We start from the raw sequence: 20254 nt of genomic DNA, 5'->3' as shown, positions 1-20254 counted from the left end.
ACGACACGCCCCAAACGCAACGCCACGTCCCAAATGCAACGCCACGTCCTAAACACAACGCCACGTCCCAAACGCAACGCCCCAAACGCAACGCCACGTCCCAAATGCAACGCCACATCCCAAACACAACGCATTGCATATTTGATGAAGCAACTTAATTCACGGATGTACAGAGGAGAGAAAAATGTGGTTTTCAAAAGGAGAGTTTTGGGTTTTTGCATATTTTATAGTCATTTTGTTGAAGTTTTATCTCTGCCAGCTTCCAGAACTACAGGCTGAAGATTTTGACTGTTCCTTGCGGAACAGTTGCAGTACCTGTACAAGTCAGTTTTCAAGTGCCTTTGCTGATAGATAATTGGATTTATGTGTATGAATGACTGTATTATTTATTTATTAATGTGTTATATTTGTTCATCTGGGACTTGAGTCCAAATTTTGACCACAAACAAGCAAAGATGATATGACAATAACAAAAAAAAATCCCTGAATCCTTGAGTATTGTTTTCCTGTCACATTACTTGGTCCAGCACATAAAATCCTAATTAAAATATTTTAAAAGTTTGTAATTAAAGTGACAAAATGTGAAAAAGAAACCAGAGGATTTTGTGTATTGTTGTTATTGTATTATTTTCTCTGCACTCATTTATAGATTATTTTTTAGATTAACATATTTGCATGTGCATGTTATTTATTTATTATTTATATTCAGTCATATTGAATGACTTGCATCATTCTTACACATATTTATATATTTCATAAACTTCATCTCTTATGGTTATAATTGTATTTTTGATATTTAACACCTTAGACAGAGTTGCTTGTCAACAAATAAGCAATCGGGGATCAATAAAGTATATTCTAAGATTTTAGATCACTAAATGTGTCTAATTTAAAACATGTTAATTTATATAGAAACCATTTGCATTATAAGATGGTTATGAATTTTTTTTTTTTTTATAGAGAGGAAAAGATGGCTGCTCACTTGCTCGGCCACCTCGCGGACGCTCTGCACGCTGGTGCCGTACAGATGACTGTTGTACTGCCCGGCTTCGATGAACCGGTGGCTCTGGATGTCCTTTTCCATCTGTTCCCTGGAGGACACAAAATGATAGTCTCGCCCGTCCACCTCGTAATCCCTCTTAGGCCGCGTCGTGTCTGTCAAACGAAGGACAAGCAGAGACAAACGAATGCACACGAACATCCCGTTATGAATCTCAGAACCAAAAAAACTATCGCTTTTATCCGCACGTCATCCTAAAACCGCTGCTGGTGGCAGCGGCGGCGACGTCCGAACAAAAACCATGGAGCAGATCGGTCTCCGAGAGCGACGGCAAAATTACTCACGGGGGACACAGGAGCCGAACTTATCAGGGAACTCAGACAGCAGGTCGTCATTTATCCTGTCCTTCACCGGACCCAGAATGATGATCGGCCTTGCGTAATGTACTTACAAGGAGAGGGGGAGAGAGAGAAAGAGCAAACAGAGCGGCTTCAATCACAAAAGAGAAATAAAAACAAAAATGAAACGTCACATTAAAGACTTGGACAGCCGGCTCAAAACATGCCTTTGTGAGGTCTTACCTTCCACTTGAGTAACTGTCTCATAACTGTGTGGGGTTTTATCTCTCCCTGGTGACAGAACACAGCAGCAATCAGCCGCAGCTCTTTTCATTATTTCAAAATGAAATCTGGCTTTGTTTCTCCACGTGCGTCTCTAAATCTGAACATGTATTTATCTGTGACGAGCGCTGCTGCTTTAGTTTAGAAGACGTTCAAACATTTTCCCTAAATCCTGCTCATTGGAGGCTGAGGGAGACCGGTACTTTTCTGAATGATGGAAAAACAGTAATTTTTCATCTATAAACAAAGACGTTGAGTTCATGTCAACAAACCCGTGTAGAGGGATTCAAGGCTAACTGATCTGAACAATCACGCTGAAGCACATCTATATGCTAATCACCTTGGGTGCCCACGCTGTCCCGACCGTGGTCCTGCAACACAGAGGAGAACAAAGATCACAACATGCACGAAAAACTCAGATTTAAAGCGCAGCGAGTGAACTTACCCTCTCTTTGGTGTTAACACGAGACCACTCTTTTCTTTCCACCCTGTTGAAACGACAGATTCTACTGACGGCCGTTTGCCAAACACAACACTGCTCACACAAAGTTCCTAGCAGCTGCTGGATCCCAAGGCGGGATCGTTCCCTGACCTGTGTTTGCTGGGGATGAAGCCGACCTCCTCGGCCTCGTTCTGCGGGCTGACCTTCCGGGCCTGCCACCATTCTTCATCGCCGCAGTCCAACACATGCAGGACGTCCCCAAACTTGAAGCCCAGGGCTTGACTGAGGAAACCGCAGTCCGCTGTCTTGTCGTAGTCAAAAAGAGCCCTGGGCGATGTAAGAGTCCAAAGCAAGCGTTTAATAAGGAGCTTCTCAACTTCGATTTGACCACAGCTTTTGCCAAAATGTCCACTTTAAGGAGGATTGTACCTAAAGTCACAGCTGTGACTATTCTGAAGGAAAGAACATTATCATATAGCATTATTAGCTCATAAAAAACGCTACATAGCATCATTTTACTTAAGACTAATAAACTCATGATTTGTATTGTTACCCAGTTAGTGAGGTTTTCTTTCATTTTCCATTTCTATACAGACAATTTAAAGATTCACTTAACTGCGACCACGTCAAGTGAATCTTTAATTCTGAGTAACAATTACTTTAAGTAATAAATAATAGTTTAGTTGAAGCTAGAATGACATAAACATTTCTAGCTACTAAAACATAAAGTTATTCATAATATCATCACGATCCAGGTAAAGATACATAAACCTTTTATTTCCTCAGCAGTTTGTGAGATCTCCTTCGGTACCTGATGTAGAAGCCTCTCTTTGGGTTACTCCTTAGTGTTGTGGTCCCGGAGCCCATACTGCTGTTCATCAGCTGTTCCCGCAAGTCATGGATTTTAGCTTCAAAACGGCTGTACTCTACAGGAGGAAAGAAATACACTTATTTAATGTTCAGCTGTTTAAAATTGTTACTTTAATGAGTCAAAGTCACCTGATTTTAGAGTCAAGAAACCTTAAATATTAGAATAAAGTAACAGCTGACACGACTTTCTAGAGTTGATGTGAGAAAATTGATCAATGAGTAAAATAAAGTTTCAGCTGCAGGACAGATTGGTCCCTGAGGCTAATCGATCTAAAGGATCGTGTAGAAAAGTGAGACTTTCTGCTGTTTCCATTTACTGTTGTTTTTGCTTTACACAGCCGTTGTTGTAAACATTTGAGTAAAAATGCTGGTCAGAACCAGAGCAAAAATGATCTGGATGCTGCACAAATTTAGATATTTATTTTCCTAATTGACATTTTTCACCACAGAGAAACAGAAGAGCAGCAAACTGCAGGAAGACTGGGATTGTCATTGTGGGTTATGAGGCAGCTTGCTAGTGCTGTTTCACTTTTCAAAAAGACAAACAAAAAAAGGTATATTTCTTAACCTCAGACATGGAAATGAATGTCATTACAATAAAATGGAAAAGTTGTAAAAACTACAACATGTACCTTATAAAAGTGGCACAGAGATAATTGCATCAGGATTTTTTTTTAATCCTATAATGTGCTATAATTCTGATTCTCCCTATGATTTTATCAGTGAGTTTTAGTCCTACAAAATGTTTTGGTGTCGCTGCTATCACTTTAGGATATATTGTGGCTGCCACAGTAAACAAATGAACACACTTCGCCAGAGGTAGCAAAGCGAAATCAAACTCATCTCTCCAATGGATGACACTAATCTAATGAAACCTCATAAAAAATTTAATCATCCCCACCAAACACATCCTCAGATGTCCTCCATGTAGCCACTTTTATGCTAAAAGCTGCAAGTGTTACTGCTTGAGTAATCAGTTAGGCAATCTATGCAAATTATATGGAAAGCGGAGTGAAAACGTGTGCGGCGGTTTTACCTTCGGGCCTGTACTGAGCGATGATGGTTACGGTCTGGCCAGCGTTCTTCAGAGCCGCGGCAGCCTGCTCATGCGTGGCCATGCGCAAATCCACGCCGTTCACCTAAGAAATGTACACACAGCGAGAATGTTTACAGCCCCATCTGGTCGGCATATGCGCTTCAAATTTTCTGGTGACAGAAGATGTCATTACACTAAGGATCTGATCGCCCTTGTGAAGCTCCCCGCTGAGGTCGGCCGGCCCTCCTGCCAGGATGAAGGAGATAAATATGCCCTCTCCATCCTCTCCCCCTACAATGTTGAAGCCCAGACCCGTAGAGCCTCGGTGAATCAAGACTCTGCGAGGCTCTCTGCAACCAGAGTTCATCTAATTGGTTATACTGGTAAACGTTGTGGATTAGTGATGCGACGCGGTGCTTCGAAAATCACCTGGGTATGTCGTCATCTCCCATCAGGCCGTGCAGGACAGGAGAAAAGCGACTCGGCGAGGTGGGGGTGAGGGCTTGTGGGTAATCTGATCCAAGATAGTTGGGGTGGCTAAGTTCAGTATCCATATGGGAATATGCTGGAAAAACACACGAGAAACCAAAAGAGGGATTATACAGCAGAGCAGGCCTGGACATAAAGTATGACGCGTTTTTTTCTTTTTCTGTCACGCTGGACGTACCTGAATACGTCTGAATTGTAAAATCACAAACTGTTTAATGCAACTTAGAAATGAAGTGCACTCAGGATTTTAGTATGCAGCTTTTTTCCTCTACAGTTTGCTCCGGTAGAAGAAAAGTTACAGCAAATAGCTTTAGCATTATGCTAACACTCCTGACCTAGCAGGATACCCCCACAAAAATGGAAAAAAAATGTATGAATGTAAGCTTCCGGCCTCACAAATGACTCTTGAAAGTGAGAAGCTGCATGCTGTGACTTAAGTATTTGTCCATTACATATTTCATGTGTTTTTGATTTTTTTTTTCCCTTCACCTACATTTTTCAGAACATCAAACAAATTGTAACATCAGACGACTTGCTGTTGAAAAGTAACCGCCTCCCTTGTTAAACCACATTTTCAGTTTAGCTTCAAAAACCACAACCAGGCCTGAAGAGTCGAGGAATCAGTGACCCTGTCTAACAACATGAAGTAGACTGAAAGATCTGGAAAGCCAAAACATGGTGAGATGATGACAAACAGAGTCGTGGAAATCCATCAGTCAGGGAAGGTTTACAAAACCATTCCTGGAGCTTTGGGAGTCCAGCACAGTGGAGGCCTTTATTCACAGAGGAGACTTCGAACTTTAGGTAAGCTTCTCGAGGCAGCTGGCCTGTCAAAATTACTTCAAGATGCCACAAAAGAGCGAAGAACAGCATCTAAAGATCTGCATCTCTCACTTGAGTCAGGGTCAGTGTTCACGAACCAAATGTAAGAAAGACACCGAGCAAAAATAGCATCAATGGGAGAGTTTAAAGCGGAAAACAGCTGTTGATATAATAAAGCACAAAGGCTTGTCTCACATTTTCCAAAAAACATTAAAAAAACCTTCTAGGTGATTCAGGCAGGAAAAAAATATTCTGTGGATCGATGAGATAAAAGTTTTAACTTTTAGAAAGTATGTGTAACATCTGGCCTCACACTGACAGCATTTCAGGAAAAGGAACATTATACCAACAGTTAAACTGTGATAATTTACAGCTGAAGGAACCATTAATTTACTTTCTAACGAAAAATCTTGAAGAACGTGCAGCCATAAGTTAATGAAGTACATGAGGTCAGTGATTCATAGCACATCAGCAGAATAGCTCACAAAAACTGAAAAGCAGGCTTTGAAGTGGCCTAGTTAAAGCCCAAATAGACTTAAATCCAACTTAAATCTCGTGTCACCGTCTTCAAATTAAAACTATTCTTTGAAGAAGAGTGGGCCAACATTTCTCCATAGAGATCATTTGTCAGTAAAAGTTAGAATGTTTAGGAAGCACAAACTTTTCCACATGTTGCCAACTATTTAAATTTGAATAGTTTTCCGCTAAATGAATACTGCTTGTATAAACTGATACAAATGCAGCATTAACACATTTTTCAATGTCAAAATATATGTGTCCAAAGAAATCACCTTTATGTATCAAACTTAAACTCAGAAATAAAGATTTGCATCTTTTTTTAAAAACATAACAGTGCATATTCATCAAGAGGGGGAATGAGCTTCCACCTACACTGGTTTCTTGCCGTGTTTGCATTTCAGGTGGAAGAACTCGAACAGATTACTACACTTTTAGTAGAAATACAAGAAGGTATTTAGTGTTTTCTCTCACAGATCCAGTTTCCCGGTGGACAAACAACAACATGAAGACGTGCTTACTGCTGGTGAGGTCTGGTGGGTTGTAGGAGTTTGTCAGAAAGAGGTTGTTTGGCTTGGCCACCCTGAGGTACACCACTTCAGCTGTGTTCTTCAAAGCTCCCACCGCGTCCTCATGCATCACATCCTCCAGACACACGTTGTTCACCTGGATTTGTAACGAAATGCAGGTAAACATGAGCAGGATTACATTAAGATAAAAAAAATATATATATATACATATCCAATCTACAGAAGACAACTCGTTTGACGTAATAATATCAAAAATTCATATCTGTTGGTCCTATAACTCTTGTTATACAACACCTCTGATCTACAGTGGAGACAATTTGGACCATATTTGCAAAATTAAATTCCAAAAAGTCCTTGATGTACAATTCTGGGCCTCAAATGTACATTTTTTTTTTTCATACAACTACATACTGTCCAGCGTAATTTTTTTTTCTTTTTTTTCTTTGCAGAATCGCATGTTTCATTGTGGCTGCAGTTGTACAACATACTTCTGTTTACGCTGAGTGATATGGGAAAGATGTTGATCATTTTCATGGAAAACTGTAGTAGGAAGTAGAGACTTTCCTGGCATGACAAACATAGTGACAACAGAACATATCAAGTATTCCTGGCAAAAGTAACTTCCTGATAGAGAAGTAAAGAGATGCAAAAAAAACCCCAAAACCTTTCTAGCTGTTTTAGCTAATGTCACAGTGGATAAGTGCTTATGCACAAGATGGATGGCTATGTTTGTCTCCGTAGAGAAATTGGTTCATAACATTGTCGGCATCCATTTACATGAAAAGACAGAAACATACAAACACATACAATGACGTTAACAGCAAAAGGAGACAAACAAAACGTCCAGAAACCATATTCAAAAAATGTCTTATGTAAACAACCCCCTAATCAAAACAAGATGGCAGTTTAAAGGTTAACAAAATCATTTTAATTATCTGAAGTAGTCGTAACACAGTAGAATATGCAATTGCTTCAGTCTCAGACTCAAAATCAACCAACCAGGACAGCTACTATCTGCTGCAGTTACGATAATTAATCATAACCTTTTACCAGAACCATCAAATCATTAAAAGAAAAAAAAAAATCTGAACTATTAATTTAAGGTAAACATAAAGCTGTATATTTCTCACTTGTTCAAAACACAACACGAAACAAAGTGAAATTTATTTCTTAGAACTACAGTGCATTAGTTAAACATGAAATCTGTTATTTTATTGTTTATATTGACTTATGTTGAACGAAAAACACATTTATCTAATTTTCTTCTTCCATCAGTCACCTATGACATTGTGTCTGTGCATCAGAATCTCTGTCACTATAATTTAAACCAAACATGTAGGCAGAAACACAGTTTGGTTTAAGGTAACTGCTTCTTGAGCATTACTTTAATCTGGCCATGCATATTAGTGATGAAAACCTCTCAGAACAAAAACAAAATGCTGTATTTAAAATTAAAGCCTTTGAACTGAGAATCATTTTGGAGTTTCTGGTGTGACTTTCAGTCTTGTCCAGCAGATGGCAGTAATGCTGCTTGAGAATCATTTTAGCTGCGATAGGAATAAATATTTACAGCTCTCAATTCTACACACATATTAAGACGGTAATGAAAGTATTGTCTGGCAGTAAAAATCACAGCTGTAATTATCTTGGCTCTGGGTCGTTACTGCTTCAGCACACAATATGTGAGTGTGTAAATGTGTGAATATGCATCCATGTGTTCAGAAGATGTGGGTCTCAGACGGTCTGTGACATGTGTTGTTTTGTGTGTGGGCGCGCTGGCACATTTAAAAATTTTTTTTGAGTGACCGACCGCTAAGATTTTGTCCCCGATCTGCAGGCGGCCGTCTTTGTGAGCCGCCCCGCCTTCGATGATCTTGGTGACATAGATGCTGTTATCTCCCGGTATGTGCTGGTTTCCCACCCCTCCGGCGATGCTGAAGCCTAATCCTGAGAAAACGGAGAGGGGAGCAGAAAGTGTGGGTTAACACGCAGCAGATTTGGTAAAATCCTGAGGGCAGAGCTTACGCTGGGTGCACGGCATCTGAGAGCTCGCTCAAGAGGGTTGACGGTTTACACGCTGTAGTCGCTCACCTTTAGGCCCTTTGATTAGTTTGATTTCGGTGACTTTTTCTGCTGCTGGTTTTCTGCGGAGAACATAGAGGCGGACAATAGCACCTGCCTCCTTCAGGGCCTCTACAGCTTGGCTGTGCGTCACCTCCCTCACATCGACATCATTCACAAAGAGGATGCAGTCGTTCACGCTAAAAAAGCGGAGAGAGAGAGAGAGAGAGACTGAGAGATGCAGAGATAGACTGTGGGTGGGAAATGTGAAAACACAGAATGAGTTGTTCAATAGTTGTTCAGAGGCTAGGTTAGAGCAGATAGCATTTTCCATCCTTTAAAATACCTGGTATTAAAGTATGGTTGACTGAACAGCTCAACTGAAAATACATCATCATTGGGTCTGAAATAAAACAATTAACTAAACTATCCAATTTAAATAATAGCTTGCAGAATTCTGAATAGGTGTAGATGGAGTTTTAACCACAGAAAACCATTGATCTCTTAGGCTGCGTTCACACTGCATCCTGAAGTGACCCAATTCCGATTTTTGTTAGATCGGATTTTTTTTTATTGCCGGGGCCGTTCACACTGCCAATAAATGCAACCTGGATGAGTTCTGCAGTCTGAACTGGCAAACGACCTGAAAGTGTCCCGCATGCGCAGTAGAGGGCGCAATAGCGTCAGTGTTCTGCCAACCGCCATAAAAAGAAGGACTCAGTGTTTGCGGAAGTAAACATGGAGGCTAACGGTGGAGCTTAGCTTACATACAGTGGTGTGAAAAAGTGTTTGCCCCCTTCCTCATTTCCTGTTTTTTTGCATGTTTATCCCACTTAAGGGTTTCGGAACATCAAACCAATTTAAACAATACTCAAGGACAACACAAGTAAACACAAAATGCAATTTGAAAATGAAGGTGTTTATTATTAAAGGAGAAAAAAAATCCAAACCATCATGGCCCTGTGTGAAAAAGTGATTGCCCCCCTCGTTAAAATATACTATAACTGTGGTTTTTAACACCCGAGTTCAATTTCTCTAGCCACACCCAGGCCTGATTATTGCCACATCTATTTTCAATCAAGACATCACTTAAATAGGAGCTGCCTGACACAGTAAAGTCCACCAAAAGATCCTTAAAAGCTACACATCATGCTGAGATCCAAAGAAATTCAGGAACAATTGAGAAAGAAAGTAATTAAAATCTATCAGTCTGGAAAGGGTTATAAAGCCATTTCCAAAGCTTTGGGAATCCAGCGAACCACAGTGAGAACCATTATCCACAAATGGCGAAGACATGGAACAGTGGTGAACCTTCCCAGCAGTGGCCGGCCTCCCAAAATTACCCCAAGAGCGCAGCGAAGACTCATCCAAGAGGTCACAAAAGACCCCACAACAACTTCCAAAGAACTGCAGGCCTCACTTGCCTCAGTTAAGGTCAGCGTTCATGCCTCCACCATCAGAAAAAGACTGGGCAAAAATGGCCTGCATGGCAGAGTTCCAAGAAGTAAACCACTGCTGAGCAAAAAGAATATTAAAGCTTGTCTCAATTTTTCCAAAACACATCTTGATGATCCCCAAGACTTTTGGGAAAACATTCTGTGGACCGATGAGACAAAAGTGGAACTCTTTGGAAGTGTGTGTCCCATTACATCTGGCGTTAAAGGAACACAGCATTTCAGAAAAAGAACATTATACCAACAGTAAAATATGGTGGTGGTAGTGTGATGGTCTGGGGCTGTTTTGCTGCGTCAGGACCTGGGAAACTTTCTGTGATAAATGGAACTATGAATTCTGCTGTCTACCAAAAGATCCTGAAGGAGAATGTCCGACCATCTGTTCGTGAACTCAAGCTGAAACGAAGTTGGGTTCTGCAGCAGGACAATGATCCTAAACACACCAGCAAGTCCACCACTGAATGGCTGAAGAAAAACAAAATGAAGACTTTGGAGTGGCCTAGCCAAAGTTCTGACCTAATTCCTATTGAGATGTTGTGGTATGACCTTAAAAAGGCCGTTCATGCTCGAAAACCCTCTAATGTAACGGAATTAGAACAATTCTGCAAAGATGAGTGGGCCAAAATTCCTCCAGAACACTGTAAAAGACTCATTGCAAGTTATCGCAAACGATTGGTTGCAGTTGTTGCTGCTAAGGGTGGCCCAACCAGTTATTAGGTTTCGGGGGCAATCACTTTTTCACACAGGGCCATGATGGTTTGGATTTTTTTTCTCCTTTAATAATAAACACCTTCATTTACAAATTGCATTTTGTGTTTACTTGTGTTGTCCTTGACTATTGTTTAAATTGGTTTGATGTTCCGAAACACTTAAGTGTGACAAACATGCAAAAAAAACAGGAAATAAGGAAGGGGGCAAACACTTTTTCACACCACTGTATTTGAAGTTGTTGTCCGGCCTGAGCAGCATATTGACAACTTAATCCTCATTATAGTCCATCATGGTTGTTGTTATTCTTCCCGCTTGAGCGTATCAGGACGGAGAATTTTTTTTTTTTATCAGGACGGAGAATAGTGAGATTTTTTCCAGTATCAGTGACGTTCAGTTCGGAGGAATGCGACCTGAACGTTACGTTGCATTTGAATCCAATACGTGTCGGGTATGGGTCGCATTCAAAAAGAGTCCGACCTGTGTTGTTCAGACTGTCATGAAAAGATCAGATACAGGTTGCGTTACGTCAAAAAAAAAAAAAAAAATCGGAATTGGGTCACTTCAGGCTACAGTGTGAACGCAGCCTTAGAAATCATCCTGCTGTCATTGACTGATTATGGTTTTACTCTGAAATGTAACACTGGAAGCACCTAGCTCTTAAACATTCATCCAACAGTGATCTAGCTGGCTGGATAAAATGTTCACAAACAGCTCCAGAAAGCACTACATGTCCCCTGTTTGCCACAATGTTAGATCAGTGATGCTGCGGGTCTTTTTCCCTTCCTAAGGCTCTGGAAACTGCACATCACAAAATCTGTGGAAATACCACATTTTAAATACAAAGTTAATTGACGACAGTGATCCATTGGGTATTTCGACATGATAACATACAAAACATAAACGATGGTTTGTGGGAGTTTGAAACACTCCAAATATGTTATTGGATGTGGGAGTTTCAGCCAGAGAAAGCTGTCCCTATTTCAGAAATAAACCAATCCCTGTTGATGCTGTGTGATTGTTTTTATAACAGCTGTCGCTTTTTTAAAAATTTTTGCTCTTCGCTCAGAGTTTATGCATAAGTAATTTGGTATTGGTAAATAAAGCTGCATTTCTCTGCTTTACATAAGAACTGCAGTAATCTTTGAGAAATGTTTTCACTTTTATTATTGTGCATCTACTTGTTTGCTGGTGTCGAACTGCAAAGACTAATAAAAGACTTTCCTGCTTCAGTCACTTCAGACAGACATTTTTAGGTCAGTTGGAAATAGGAAGATGCCTGTGCATATTTTGTCTACTGCAGCATAATCAGCAAAACAATCTATAAGCCCATGTACTTATTCTGAGAGGGAAACTCTGTTCCATTGACTTTAAGAGGAAGACAACGCTTTTATTGTCTATAACGGGAAAATAAAACCTTTACTGTGTTTGACTGTAATGACCTCCTGCTACTGTTTAATGCCTTAATTTTAATTAGACATTTGATTTTCCACAGCCATTTGGTAAAAGCATAATATTTACATCTAAGATTTGCTGCCAGTAGATTTTCCTCATCTTTTGTTATAAAAATCTAATTGTATCAGAATTTTTTTATGGCTTCCAGCCGCAGGAGCATCCATTGATCTCGGTTTCATTTCTGCGTCCTGGTCTCGTTTGAAGGAATATTCTACCTGAGCCGTCCGTCCTGAGCCGCGGCTCCTCCCGGTATAATTTTGGTGATGAAGATACTGGGGTCGTCCCCGACGTGAGGGTTGTCGGTACCCCCTGCTATGCTGAAGCCCAGGCCCGAGTTGCCCTGCAGAGGAAAAACACAAACTTCTATCTCGAAAATCTGATTTTAGATTCTTGTGAGGAATTACAAAGCAAAAAATCTGAGGACAAAGATTTGAGATATGAAATTCCCAAACTCACTCTTTCCAGTGTGATTTCCTCATACTCAATTTCTCCTTCTGTCCCATTTACCTGTCAGGAGAAACCATCGTCTTTACGCACTTTTTATCTTCCTCTATGGTTCCAGACCATATGTTTCAATAACACATAATCCATGATGACAAATTGAATCATAATGAAGGAATGTGATCAAGTGTTTGTGACTGATAAGGCAGAGCTTCTATGTTAGGCTGATCTCACTTATGAATGAACAACTTAACTAAAAATACCAACCTTCCTGCTGTAATTAAAAAAATCCCAGAGGTAACGGGAAACTTTCATAACAGCTGTTTTTAGGTTCTGACCCAGAAAAAGTTTTCTGAGTGCCGCAACTTTGTGAAAACCAACATTATTGTGGAAAGTCTCATCCTCTTTTCCGACAGCTGATAATAATAAAGTCGACTCTTAACTCCTGTCCATCCATCTATCCATAAAAAGTTTACTAAAAGGACTGAAAATTTTTCTTTTTTTTACCTGAAATTTCTGTGTTTCTACCAAAAACTGTCACATAGAGTGAAATACTCAGCGATACCTTTGCTGCATAAAGAGATAAGACATTGTATAACACATATGACACCAATCAGTTATAAGGACAGCTATACAGCATGACAAAGAAAGAAATAATAAAGAAAGTATTAAACTTTATCCTTACATATGGCGAGCCATCAAGTGTGTCAGTGTTCACCACCACTGGAGGAGTGTTTCCCTGGAGGCAGAGGGGAAGAAAAAAAAAGCTTTAATGACACAAAGAAATCGCAGAAGCTCCAATATGACGCTGAAAGCTGCAAAACAGCCAAGAGTGGCGGCCATTCCAGCTCTTAGTCATCATAATACAGTTCTCACTCTGCTAAAAGACAAAAAGCACCACTCCACAACCATTTGTTGTTACACCGTCCATTACAGACACAAAAATAAACCTGGCTATCTGAAATGTTTGTTCAGACTCAGCTTCTCGGCGTTTGCTTTGTGCTGCAGCAGCTACTGGCCTAATTAGATTACAGCTTGTACTGCTGTTGTAAATGGTGATTCCATGAATACGGAGGACAAAGATGTCCGCCCGCTGTCCGCCGGATCTTTTAAAAGCACAGAGTTAAATTATAATACGCAGCCGCAGTGACAGAACATGGGCGATGATCCAGCATGTTCCAAGGATGAAGAGGACACAGCAGAGTTGGTAAAACGATGGCGTCAAGTCACACCGTTAGCCCAATTATCCTCTGTGAGGACAATGGCTGTCCCTCCTGGTTGCCTTTTATTTTCATGAGCTGCAATGTAACAGTCAATATCATTAGTGCAAAATTAATTCATGGACCAATTATCAAGGTTTATAATAGTTATTCATCAAGAACAAAGCGTGGAACAATACGTAGAGAGTCGGTGAGAGGATAGGGATTCGGGGCATTGTTTGGTTTCAGCCTTACAGGCGAAGCTTCTCTCTTCAGCTTGTTTGAGGTGCGAGTGTGCTTGTCTTTACAATAATATGCCTCCTTAGCTTCTTCCAATGAGAACTCGAGAGCAAAGTGTGAGAAAGGATAAAGAGTGTGAAGTTGGAGGGAAATGATATATGGTTCTCACAATGTTTCACCACTAAAAAAAAAACTAAAACGTGGAGTTAATGTGAGTTCAGCCTCCCTATATATCCTCAGTTACATCTAGAAAGTGAACATTTTGCACATTCTTTTTTTGGGAAATGTCTACAAGGCAGTCGAACTGGATGGAAAACAGGTTTTAAAATAGTATCTCAATTATACCTAATGAATAAGCTTCCCGTTGTTGATCTGGTTGTATGTTTTAAGCTGTTATCCTGCCAAAAGGGTGATAATCTTCTCAAACTTCAACCTTGTCTCAAGACTTCAGTAGCCTCGCTCTTCAAGGTTTTCTGAAGAAACCAACAGTATGATGCTGCCACCGCCATGTTTCACTTTTCTTGTCTCCTACATAGAAGTTCTCATGACATTCTTTCAAAACCAACTTTCTTCTTCATCCCTCCCTAACAATTTGGTGACTATGTATCATATTCCTCCAAAGACACAGCTCTACTCTTTGTTGGTTTATAACACAGGTCAGCAATCTTTACACTTCTTTCCTTCTAAACATGTTTTCTTTTTCTTTTTACTGAAAACCAACACAACCTTGAAAAATAAAGACGGCTCATGAATTTTTATTCAGGTCTAATACAAATTTAACTTTCACAAAAGTATAATTACATCCACTAAAATGCACACCTATTGAAGATAAGGACACAGAGCAGGTGGTGTCTGACCTAATAATTAAAGTAGATAAAACAATCCACAGTTAAGAGTCATTGTTTCGTGGACATTTCCAGCTGATATCGCCTAAGAACATTTACAATGTTATAATGTGCCTTTCTTATTAATGTACATTTAAAAACTTTGCTCAGCTTTGAGGAACTACTGGACAGTCACCTGGCAAAAAAGCTCTACTAATCGCTGATTCCTGCGCTATTCCACAAGATCTTGGGGGATTTAATGTAACGTCGTCTAAACAACCTCAATACTTTTGTAAGACAGACACTATTTATAAAAATCACTGCAGCATCCCTGATCTTAGCTCCTCCAGAAGTTTTTCTGGAAGGTGCAACAAAATCGAACCACAATATGCCAAGTCGTATAAGAAAGCATAGCCTTGCATATTAAAAAGCAGAAACCTGTGACTCTGCCCAGCTACATTATTGTTCATTCATGTTTCTGTCTAGGATGCGTTCCGTCGTCAAGGTAATCCTGAAAGATGGAAACACACAGTGAGGCATTTGTTGGTTGGAAAGCACATCCTGTGCTTTACCAAACTGATTAACATGGAGAAGACAGTGTATCTAAAGTGCTTACAACAGCAAAGAGCAGTATGAAACCAGCCTGCTGACCTTCACAGACCTGACAGCTGCGACACACGCAAACAACAAAACAGCCACACTCAATTCATTTCCCAGCTCTTAAGATAAACTGCCTGCCAGCAACGATCCCTCAGCTACGCACAGAGAGACTGTATATCTATAACATACCAAGTGACGTTCACTGCCAATTTTGTTTTGTGATGAGATGAGAGTGGCTATAGAGTTTAATTTAGCAGGAGTGACAAATGTGGGTATGAAGTCAAAGCAGCAGGAAACAAATAAATATATCAAATATTTTTAAAAAAATGCATTTTTCAAACAGAAAGTGCATTAAAATTGGAACAACACAGATCTGGCTTTTCAACAAGGCTGTGTACATTTTGTACTGCTAATGTAGACACAAACAAATCTAATTGTCTGCAAGCTTTTACATTATTTTAAGCACTGACTAAGGAAATAAATAATTATTAGTTGTATATTTTTCATGATGCATATGTTCGTTTATAAAATAAACATATAATAATGCTCTGAATCAACAACTATTCTGAGGTCTCTAATAACTAAAATAGCCATTTTGTTTGAAAAACCCAGTAGGAAACAATGTACTTCAGATATTCAAACAGATGATTTATAAATTTATAATGTGCATAGGTCAAATCATCCAGGTTTTCTTTGACTATGAATCATGACTAATAAATACAAGGAAGATTGATCTTTTCTTAAACTGGTTCAAAACAAGCAAACATGAACTTCCTTAGACGTCTAAGTGCATCTTAATGTTGGAGCTCAGACCTTAACAAGCAACTTAAAACAAGATAAATTCTTCTTCAACATGTCGCACAGACCACCAGACATCGTCTCTCTAGGCATGCCAGAGTTTAACGTCACTTTGTTACGTTTATGCGATGTTTTAAATTGCTCCTGCAATCAGCGGCTACTGACGCCATCAAAGCCTGCTCACCGTAAACTGATCGTCAGAAGGCAGAGAGTGTCTCGTGGAAAGAGACACAACCTGCCACATTAATTAATTGTAAATGTGTCTGCTGGTGTGGGTAATGGTTCTCACCTGGTGCTCAAGTGCCTTTTGTGAATGTTTATTACATGGGTGAAGCTTTGAATCATCTTTTTGTGGGACCACTTCTTCTAAAGGACACTTTTTAATTTAGTCAGCCAAGTCTGTTTGTGAAAATGACTCAGAAAATGTGCAACTTTCAACCATCAACGTGTGTTGTTAAGACGGACTGGTAGAGCATAGAGCTGAGGAGGTCGATTATGTTATTTATATTGCTACATATTGCACTGCCTATCAATGCTGCAGCAGAGATAAAAGATTAAGTCACAGCGCACTAACATTTACGCAGCACTAACAGAAATAATTAGCTTTACTTTGTGATTTCTCTGCAACAATCCATCGACATGGTGACTTTTACACAATAAAAGGTTAAAGTGTAACTGGGTGAACATGTTATATCTAAGAGAGAACATAAACCTCCCCCCCCATGCTTTCCACAAATAGCTTTGGGTGTTTTATTGCTCTCTGCTCGATTGTAATGGTGCCTGTGTAAGGGCTTCATTGTGTTGCCTGGGTCCACTGCTGAACACTACGTCAAACACATCTTTATCTGGTGGGAGAGATAATAAGTATAGCCGGCAGAAACTAAGCCTACAGTGCAGACAATTTCCCTGCAGGGAATTTGACAGTGTCCTCTCTCCCACTCTGTCAAGTCTTTCAGCATCAGGGGCTGTGAGGATTTACAGGGCTTGGCTGCTCTTTCCCACCTATATTTCAGCACAAGCTATTCAGCCAAGCTCTCCTCTGGCATCTCTCTGCAGACGGCATTGCTTTTCATCCTCCACAGAGGAAGCATCTATATGCAGCAAAATTATTTCCTCAAATCAAATCTGGACAATGAACTCACGTACTTGAAGCTGTGGACTCCACAGCAAAGTTGTTCTTATAAAGCTTGTGCGCTTACAGGCTCCTCATTCAAGAGCAACTTTATATTAATAAAGCAGAAATATTTAGAAACTGTTACCAGCTGGGATGATCAGAACAAGGGATTTTAAATTATTCACATCTGAGACTCTGTTTAATCTGAAGTCTTTGTTCCATTTGTGATTATGAGATCATGAACTGTTTTCAGGGCAATATGCATTATTTGTATTGATTCAACCATTTTTTTTTATCACTTGGAATTACCTTGACGGTGAAAGAGAGACTGTACTGGTTGGTGCAGAGCACTGCCTGTCTCTGCCTCCACACCTTGTAATCCTCAGACAGCCGCTTTGTTGCTATATTTAGAAAGTGTTCAGACTTTTCTATTGTTTGTTTCTAAAAAGGGATTAGCAACAAATCTTGTGAGTTTTACTGGTGTATTGGAGACTTTTGTCGAAACACAAGTGAAAACATGTATTTTTCTCCTCAAAGCAAATCCACTGCCATTTGGCTCCACCCTGACTTACTGTCAGTAAAATGTTATTTTTCTTTAAAGTTTTATCTTTTTGGTGTCTGGCCACCTTTACTAACAGCAATCATACAGGAAATTGGCAAAGGGAAAAGGGTATGACATGTAGCGAAGGTCTCAAAGTGGCAAAGCCTCTGCAGATGAGACACCCGTTTTACCACTACGCCCCTTTTCCATGCCAATAAAATGTTCTTTGAAATAAATCACTGAACTAAATAAATCCCTGAATGTGACTCACACATCTACTTATTCACCTCAACTACTATGCACCACTTTGTGATTTAAGCGAGTGCATAAAAAACAATAAATAAACGCTACGAGAATTTTTTTCTTATTGTTACACTGTGACATTTTGGAGGCTTCAAACACAAACATAAGATTAATTAAACTCAATACCTCCCCTTGTGGGTTTTGTCTTTCAAATGAACTGGAACAACATTCACATTTGTTGCAACCTAAACTGCTAACCAGTCATATCAAAACAAAGATGCAGCATGCTAGTATTAGCCCACCATTTGGCGTGAAGTTTAAACTACCCTGCACGAAAATATTGTGAGCAGACGCAAGATGAGAGTTTATCAAACCCTGTAGCTGTGTTTATTGAGGCTTTCTGTGTGTTTGAGAATATAAAATTGTCCTGTGGAAACTCCAGTTAGAATATCAGTTGCTAAATTACTGTGCAGGAAACTGGATACTGTAGTCTAATGACCAATCTTAGACATGCAGGACTGAGGATTTTCCTTCCAAAGATCTGACAGTTTGGATCTTGAAATGAAAACCTGATTTGAACCAGTATATCCACTGGTTTGGAGCTCTGTTTGTAGGTTATCTTGAAATTAAGCTGCTGCAGCAAGATTTGGTTTAAACATCTACAGCTGTAACTATAGCTGTAGATGTTAGTAAATATTAATACATCAATGTTTATTAAAAGGCAGGGTTTCCCTCAATGCATTATAAGCCTGGCGGGCCTCCAGGCTTTACTTGTGCCCCCACCAGGCTTGGCCAGTTTTTTTTGTTAATTATTGCCTTTTTTTTAAGACTTTATAGTTGGTGTTTAGGCATTAATCTTACAGCCTTCCAATAACGTATAATTATCAAGTGATATTTTCACATTTCTAACAGCTTAAAAAAATATTTTACTCAAAAACACGGCGGGCGGCTGGATGAATGACTGCCCGCGCACCCCAAGCGCCAGGCTTAGCAAGTTTTCTGGTGGAAACCCTGAAATGTTTCCCACCATTGATTGTAACTTGACTCAGTCTTGGTTGGCCAATTAACTACAATGCCAGTATGTTATTTTAATGCATATTGGACTGATTTTAATGAAGCATTAAACACTCATTACAATATTTGCTATGATAACATGAATTCTCTGATTAAATGAAACAAAAAAAAAACAGTTATGACAGCTTTGCATTAAGCACCAAGTAAGGAACGTAGGTGTCTTTAAAACTTGCCTACCATCTTATGACGTCGATACTTCTTGGCTTTCCGTACATTACTGAGGAATCTGCTGCCCATCTTCTTTGCGTACCACACAGACATGAACATCACGTTGTTGTTTCAAAAAAGCAAACTGCTGGTAATCCACATCAAACTCTGCTGGGGGTCAAATAAGACCAATGGAGGTGGAATAAAGAAAGCTCTAGAACCTTTGGAACCCTCTCAAAGGGCAACCAGAAAAACGAGAGCAAACCGATCCAGTGGGTTTTGGCCCTGCCATAATGAAGAAACCATGGAAAACCAGACTGCTTCAAAAAAAAAAAAAAAAAAAATCTTTTCCAATCAACACAACCCCTGTGAGCCTACATTCGGTCTAAATAAAACATGATGCCAAAGTCAGGCTGCCTCAAGACACGGGATGCTGCTTTAAAACCATTTCAGATCCAGGATCACAGAGCACAGCCCAATTAGTGGTTCCTTCTTCCTGAGTGTGCACTGGAGACTTCGGTAGAGAAGGCTCAGCTCCATCCACCAACTTCTGAGTTGTAAAAATCGCTTCTAGCCAGTGTGGCTCTTCGTTATCTCAGAGCGGCTCATCCGTCATCAGAAAACATAAAAACGAGACAAGAAAAAGTGGATCTCGCCGTCCTCCGGTCTCCTTGGCCGTGCACTGCGATGACGGCAGCTCTCTGCTGCTGCTGGTCTGTACTCAGAAAGAGAGCAGTTCATTTTTATTGCTGCCACTGTTCGGCACCCCCTCCCCTCCTCGCTGCTGAGGGAGAGCGCGGCGAAGTTTGATGCCAATTAATTAGCTGTCTCTCTGCGTAATGTCTGCTCTGGTGATGTGAGAGGGGGAGGATTTATTCTTTGACTGAACCTCGAAGGACAGGCAGCTCAAACTGACCGGACTCCTCCACAGAACCGCAAACTGAAGGAGACTGGACTGCGAACTTCATCCCATCAGCACAAAAATATTTTAAACACAGTGACACTGGTGTGAAGACACTTGTCATTCACA

The 20254-nt window shown here is 40.1% G+C and overlaps 1 protein-coding gene across 7 annotated transcripts in view; it reads right to left on the bottom strand.

The window, feature by feature from the left end:
* The window catches only part of dlg4a (discs, large homolog 4a (Drosophila)), a 94877-nt gene that overhangs the window by 7970 nt on the left and 66653 nt on the right, over window positions 1-20254 (bottom strand). For 6 of the 7 annotated variants that reach the window (XM_081615791.1, XM_008427766.3, XM_081615790.1 and 3 more), the window contains 16 exons: window positions 13130-13183; window positions 12460-12510; window positions 12219-12343; window positions 8417-8586; window positions 8136-8272; window positions 6317-6461; window positions 4398-4533; window positions 4162-4318; window positions 3969-4071; window positions 2874-2988; window positions 2213-2389; window positions 2066-2108; window positions 1961-1991; window positions 1582-1629; window positions 1345-1446; window positions 983-1155 (listed from right to left, as the gene is read on the bottom strand). In XM_081615791.1, the coding sequence (XP_081471917.1) occupies window positions 983-1155; window positions 1345-1446; window positions 1582-1629; window positions 1961-1991; window positions 2066-2108; window positions 2213-2389; window positions 2874-2988; window positions 3969-4071; window positions 4162-4318; window positions 4398-4533; window positions 6317-6461; window positions 8136-8272; window positions 8417-8586; window positions 12219-12343; window positions 12460-12510; window positions 13130-13183 (1767 nt within the window). Of the gene's footprint in view, window positions 1-982; window positions 1156-1344; window positions 1447-1581; window positions 1630-1960; window positions 1992-2065; window positions 2109-2212; window positions 2390-2873; window positions 2989-3968; window positions 4072-4161; window positions 4319-4397; window positions 4534-6316; window positions 6462-8135; window positions 8273-8416; window positions 8587-12218; window positions 12344-12459; window positions 12511-13129; window positions 13184-19254; window positions 19360-20254 lie in introns of those variants that run through there. The other variant, XM_081615792.1, reaches the window with a different exon arrangement.

This window comes from Poecilia reticulata, chromosome 14, assembly GCF_904066995.2.
Source record: "Poecilia reticulata chromosome 14, P_reticulata-male-v2, whole genome shotgun sequence".
Taxonomy (NCBI): domain Eukaryota; kingdom Metazoa; phylum Chordata; class Actinopteri; order Cyprinodontiformes; family Poeciliidae; genus Poecilia; species Poecilia reticulata.
Note: the sequence above shows the minus strand (reverse complement) of the source record. Positions and strands in the feature narration are given on the sequence as shown.